The 7,048-nt window shown below is 34.4% G+C and overlaps 1 protein-coding gene across 1 annotated transcript; it reads left to right on the plus strand.

Moving 5' to 3' along the window:
- Positions 1-1,359: 1,359 nt before the first annotated feature.
- Positions 1,360-5,392, plus strand: LOC123919799 (putative oxidoreductase TDA3). The gene is made up of 2 exons (XM_045971803.1): positions 1,360-2,439; positions 4,819-5,392. The coding sequence occupies exons 1-2, from the start codon at positions 1,560-1,562 to the stop codon at positions 5,187-5,189; spliced, it is 1,251 nt and encodes a 416-aa protein (XP_045827759.1). The 5' UTR covers positions 1,360-1,559; the 3' UTR covers positions 5,190-5,392.
- Positions 5,393-7,048: the final 1,656 nt, after the last annotated feature.

The raw sequence follows: 7,048 nt of genomic DNA on the forward strand, positions 1-7,048 counted from the left end.
ACCATATGTGAGACAAGTTTTAACTAATAAAATTTTCAAAAAAACTATTTCACACTGGATAAGTTATAATAGACATAAATTTTAACTATCATATACGTGATAAACTATCACTGATCATGTATGAGACAAATTATTGCTATTAAAAAATTCAACATTTTTCTATCCAAAATAACTATCATACAGGGGACAAATTATACTATTAACTCATAATGCTGATTAAATAAAATATATATTTTTCAATTTTAATTAGCAAAGTGTAACTGCTAAAAATATCATCGTAACGTAACGACCCGTGCGATAGCATGGATCTATTACTAGTATTATTTAAAATATGTTATATAACCATTTTTTAAGTACAGATATAAGTTAGAGAAGCGAAAACTAAGTAATTTTAAAATCAGGACTCAGGAGTGAGTGAAAATAAAATAATCAAAAGTCAAAACCATAATATTTTCAGGTTTTAAGGAGTGTTCGAAAAGTGTCGGGGGTGGTAAGAAACCGTCAAATGTTAAACGTGCATCAAAGAGCAGGCCCATAAAATGAATATGACCTGACCCAACCAAGTTAGGCAATCTCTTGCAAGCCCAAAAACAACCAATATTTTTTTTTTCTTTCTATGAAATAGAACAATATTTTTTGACACATGAAATAAAACAAGTTTTTTTTTTATTTTTTAGATGTAGGCAATTAATGGAACAATTACGAATAGTTGAAGAAGAAAATAAACAAATAGAAAAAGTAGAAACAAAAGAAGAAAATGAAGATGTAATATTAAATTATAGCTCCAAAATTATAATGTTAAATAAATTTTAGTAGCAAATATAATTTTCGTATTAATGGAGAAAGAAAAGATAACTAATATAGAACATTTACATATAACTGAAGAAGACGGAAATTACAAAGGAAGCATTTTAATAGATCCTACATTATTTCAGAAAATACAAAAGGAAGACTGACCAACTTCAACCTAATTTAAGAATTGAGAAAACAAGCTCAGTTCAAAATGACTACTTACCAATAGAGGATAGTGAGGTACTACAAGGCTGGAGTTAAGGAACATGAAATAAACCTAACCAACATTTTTTTTTTGACAAATATATAACCAACAATTTATACTCTAACTTTACTACACATTTTGTGTTAAAAAAATAAATTAAAACTTTACTACACATTTACTGATCGAGAACCATAGCTTTACTAGACTGAATTTTTTTTATTTTTCTATGGATTCACTAGACTGAATTTTAATTGTCTCCTGTATAGCAAAAATATAAAATCATTTAATTACTTAAAAAATAATAGTATGATTTAATTATTTTCTTTTTCATTTTTGTAAGAGTGTTGCCCAGTAACCAAACATAAGTCCAAATACCAGCCGCAGAAAAAATCCACCTAAAATCAACAACTCCTCCTAAATTGCAAAACACCTCTTTTTGCTTTATTTTTTTGACGGAAAAAATACCTTATTATTATCACGTGCAACTTAATCAAGAACAGAACCACTGAATTCATTGAAAATGCTTAAATAATCCTCAGACACACGTGTCAGATTAAAAGAGATGCTAGTAATCTGTATGAATCTAGCGGTGGGGAATCCACGATCAACTCTCAAACAATTTCCCCAAAACAGAATACGCAATCCCACTATCAACTCTCTTCAATCTCAACCATTACCCATGGCCGTTGATCCCCCGAAGAAAGTGGTTGTTTGCGGCGGCGGAGTCATAGGCGTATGCACAGCTTACTTTCTAGCCAAAAAAGGCGCCTCCGTCACACTCATCGAGAAATCCAACATCGCTTGCGCCGCTTCCGGTAAAGCCGGTGGATTCCTCGCTTTAGATTGGTGCGATGGAGGTCCAATGGAACATCTTGCACGCACCAGCTTCAATCTCCACCGTACACTCTCTGAAGAGCTTAACGGTCCACAATCCTACGGTTATAGATCCCTCGCCGCTCTCAGCCTCACCGTAACTGAAGAATCAAAACGCAGTACTAGTTCTAGTTCTTCCTCGGCTTTGCCGTCTTGGGTTGATGGGCCGGCCCATGGGCCTAAGACAATTGGGACACACGAAACAACAGCGCAGGTGCATCCGCAACTGTTTACACGGACGTTAATTGAGAATGCTGTGGAGAAGTATGGTGTGAAAATTGTGATTGGGAAATTGGAGCGGTTAGAGGTGGAAGGAGGAAGAGTTGAATCGGTGGTTCTGGAAGGAGGGAATGTTGTGGATGTGGATGCTGTGGTTTTAGCATTGGGCCCTTGGTCTAGTAAGCTTGAGTTGTTGTCTTCAAGGTTTAGAGTTTCTGGGCTTAAGGCCCATAGTATTGTTTTGGAGCCCAAGGAACCTAATGCAATAACGCCACATGCTCTTTTTCTTAGCTACAATGCTTTTGATAGGAGGGTGCCTCTTGATCCAGAAGTGTACCCTCGCCCCACAGGTATGAATGTTGCAATTAAATATCTTACTCACAAAGAAGAACGTTTAGATATTAAGGTATAAAGTTAAGGGAAATGCTAATAATATATGCTCTAATATCACGTGTTAAACGAACAAACTTGGTTCTGTTTGGATTGATGGAGCCAAGCGGGATAGAGTGCCCTGGAATGGAGCCAGTGACGGAGCCAGGAATTTCGAATAGAGGGGGCACCGTATATTTAAATTTGTACCCGAACCTTAAAAGACTACATCTTTGATATTCTATTTTGATTCTGGTTTCGGTTAGTAAAACAGGGTTAGCAGCACCCTTTATATAGCAGAACCTTCGTGGGCTTTGAACGATTAATCTTCTGCTCCAAGAAAACCTTCATAGGTTATATCATAAAATTAAATCTTTGATTCCTTAATTTTATATAATACTTGAGGTCCAAGTAACCTAATACAGCCTCCTTTTGAAGACTAACAAACCACGTGCGCCTTGTATAAGTAAAAGCACGAAACAATTCTTCAAGCAAATCTTTGAAAGATTGCATATAAAAATATAACGCTAGCTGGCGCGCAGTCAGACTACACAGATGTAGTTCCATATGTATGTACATCTATCTCAACACTTGATGTATGCACATATGTCTCAACACTTGACTAAAATATATTTTTGCAAAATGTAGCCAACATATAAAAACCCAACTATTTTAATCAATAAGAGTCTTTTAATTGTTTTTTTAATTTAAAAACGTGTGTACAACTTGAGTGTAGTGGTTGGTTAGAGTGGAATATAAGTTTTCATAGTAGTTTTCTATTGGATGATAAAATTGATGTGGGCCTAACTAGTCAAGTGTTCAACGCATACATACATATTACCATTAAAAAAAAAAAAAATCTTAAAATTTAGTGCAGGCCTATGCCCACACAGTGTTGTACATGCCTCCGTCCCCTGAATGGAGCGGAATGAAATAAATCTTTCATTCCATTCAATTCCATTATTATTTTTGAAATCCAAACAGTGGAACATTATTTCATCCCTTTCCATTTCGGTTTCATTTCAGCAATCCAAACATAAAGCATATTACTATCTTTAAGTTTTACTTTTGTCCTTTATATTTAGTCATATAGTTTGGTATTTTGGTTTCTTAAAATAAATCGTTACACACTTTGGTTCTAAGTTGTCAATGTTAGATATTTTGGACCTTTAAAATTCGGACCGATGTGACCTCCGGGTCATGGTTCAACCATTATTAAACTATTTGAACCGGATACTATATAAATGAGTAAAGGATAATAAGTTCGAACTCTAGTCTCTCCAATAATTCCCCTAATACTCCTACTTATTTGGCTAAACATGAATGTTTACATACAATGATGTACAGATAAGACGTTCATTCCCTAAATAACTTGATTTTGAACAGAGTATGCTTAACAATTCATGGCACATAATCTTCAAAATAAAATGCAAGAAACAGAATAGATGCTAATCTTAAAAGAGAGTATAAACTAGTAATAATAACCTTGATATTCAAAGCAATGGAGCAGATTGTTAGCGAGATTTTAAGGTTAGATTTTATATTTTCATTTTGGATTAACCAAATTATTACAGATCATGGAATCATGATACACCATTCTCTCTCCATTACAGATTAAGTGAATGTCGTTAGTCCTCCGTTGAACACACGCTTAGGTAACAAGGCTTCCTTCTTCTACCGTGCAGGCAAATCAAAGCCACTCCTTTGAGATTCAAGACAACAAATTATATAGAACTTTAATTCCACCATAGTGGATAGTGGCTAGTTCCTCCTCCATCTCCATTTGCAAAATTGAAAAAGAAAGGGTCAAATTCCAAATCAATTTCACTATTTTGCTTTTTTAATTGTGAGTGAGAAATATTACTCCACTCTTGCTTATTTAATCAATTTTTATTTTGAACAACAGATTGAATAGTTTATATACTTATTAGGATTAGAGAATCGACATTGCCATGTGATTTTAAGCACCAGAGTCAAGGTTGAAAAAGGAGACGTGGGAGGTAGAAAAGTTGGCGGCAGAACTGTGAATCACACAGTGGTAGAAAATGGTAGTGGAGTTGTGATGTAGTTAGTTTTGATGCCCCACATCGGAAGTTTACAACAATAAAGAAGTATTTGGCTATAAAAACAAGTTTATGATGAGTATAAGGCAAATGTAGGGACCCAAAATTTCACTTGTGTGATAGATTAGTGTAGTCCTTTTATTTTTTTAAGCCTGAAAACTTAAAAAAAGGAGAAAACAAATTGAAATTTTAGAGGCATAAAAAATAAGAAGGAAACAACTTATTGTAGCGAAATCTGAAAATAATTTAGGAACCAAAAGGTACTAATTTAGCCATAAATAAATAATGGTTTTTCAGGGGAGGTGTATGTGTGTGGGATGTCAAAGGAGGAAAATGTACCAGATGATCCAGAGGAAATAAGGGGTAATGAAGAATCAATTGCAATGTTGAAGAGGGTGGCTAAGACTGTGTCAAGTCATCTTGGGGAAGAAACAGTAAAGGTGGAACAAGCATGCTTTTTGCCGTGTACTGATGATGGAGTGCCGATCATAGGAGAGGTCCCCGGCGTGAAGGGGTGTTATGTAGCGACAGGACATAGCTGTTGGGGTATTCTTAACGGTCCTGCCACTGGAGCTTCCGTTGCTGAGCTTGTCCTTGATGGCCATTCCACTATTGTTGATCTTAAACGGTTTAGTCCTGCTAGATTTGTTGGGCGTACCAAGGGTTAGTCACGGTTAGCGTAAATATAGTAGTATAGTAACTATGGATGATGCAGAATGTTTTAAGGCCATGTACATGGGGATTCTTTTTTTACAACTTCAATTCCAATAAAATAACTGCTGCTTGCCAATCTAACATGAAGTAATAGAAACACATCTTCCTCTGATTTGTGTACATACATGTGGAATGTGGCTGATCTGTGATTGATGAATTTGTTAGTTTGTCTCACCGATTAGTTTGTAGGTTTGATGAGTTGCTTGATAATGCCTTTACTAAATCACCGATTTATTTGTAAGTTTGATGTGTTACTTTTTTTCACTAATTACTTCTTCATTTACTTAAATGAATAACTTGATCAGGGTCTTGTGTGTTTTTGTCATATCAATCTCAAATCATCATCTCAAGAGAATATGTGCTCTTCAATAAAAGTATTACCCCTTGCAGTGGAGTGTTCTTGAAACTTCAAAAGTAATCAATGCATATAATCCACTGCTCTGTTCAACAGGATAAAACACACATGTCTCAATTTAATTTAGTTTTTATAATTTTCTCACTTATGGTTTTGATACATAATGACAAACCATGATTGAATAATTGAACGGAAGTTACACTTACCTAAATCAATAACTTGAGATATGATCTTTTTATGGTCATATTTGAAAAGTTCCTTTTATTGCGTTTAAGTGTTTAACTTTTGATTACATTTGCTTCCTCAAAATGCAAAAGTTGCTTTCTTATTTGATGGAATCTTGTTTGATCAGTTGCTTTCTTATTTATCGGTTGTTATGCATGGATGAGGAATTTGTAGGTTTGTTAATTTATTTAAGTGATTAGTTTGCCTGTTTTACTGATGATGAAAAGACATTGCTTCAAATACATTGAAAACTATCAAATATGCTTCACAAACTATAGGTGGTTACTGGTTTATCATAGCTACAAGCACTGTATGCATTTCAGATTATTGTAATGGGTGTGGGGGAAATTTAGTAAGATGTGTTTCTACTGGCTTCGTGGATCACCTTCACCATCGCTTACTCAAGAGATATTGAGGAGCTTGAGAAAATTGAGCAAGGTAAAGTTAAAAGATATATTAAATAGTACTGTATTTATTTATCAGACTATGACTGATGAGTAAAGTCAACTTGGCCACTTCGGTCTAACTAGAATTTACGAGCCGATTTTTACGAGTCCAGATCCACTCTATTTCCTCATCCTCCTTTTCCTCCGGTTTTTCTACCGATGAGTGACATGTGGAAGTTAATTTTTTCAAAGGATTAGATTAAAATCACCAACTTACAATCTCTCCCATGTGTCCTATTCCATCGCCGGTGAGGTGACTTCATCGATTAACACATCCAGCATATTTGCAACACGAATTCCTTTCTCTCTACACTTTTTGAGATCAATTTTATCTAATCCAACACATCCGGCATATTTGCAACACTGTAAAGTTAAAAAAGTTATAGAAAGAATATAGAAAAACTAAGAAGAGACGGCATAAAAATAAGAATATAGAAATTAAAAAAAAAAACTCTATAAAAACAAAACATAATAAACAATATTTTTCATAAAAAAAAAATATAAACAATATTACTACCAAGTTTACTACTAACTGCCAATAATAATTTTACCCCCTATTTTAAAATTCGGAATTTTACCCCCCTATTTTATAATCCTGAATTTTACCCCCCTATTTTATAATCCTGAATTTTACCCCCCTTATTTTATAATTTTTTGGATTTTGCCCCTCCCCAAAATTTTGGACAAAATCTTCTGCTTCTGAGCCTCAACTTCAAAACTTCGCACAAAACTCAATTTTGATCAATAATTCACCAAACTGGTACCAAAATGACTGTAATCGAGTTAC

Source organism: Trifolium pratense, linkage group LG4 (assembly GCF_020283565.1).
Source record: "Trifolium pratense cultivar HEN17-A07 linkage group LG4, ARS_RC_1.1, whole genome shotgun sequence".
NCBI classification, from domain to species: Eukaryota; Viridiplantae; Streptophyta; class Magnoliopsida; order Fabales; family Fabaceae; genus Trifolium; species Trifolium pratense.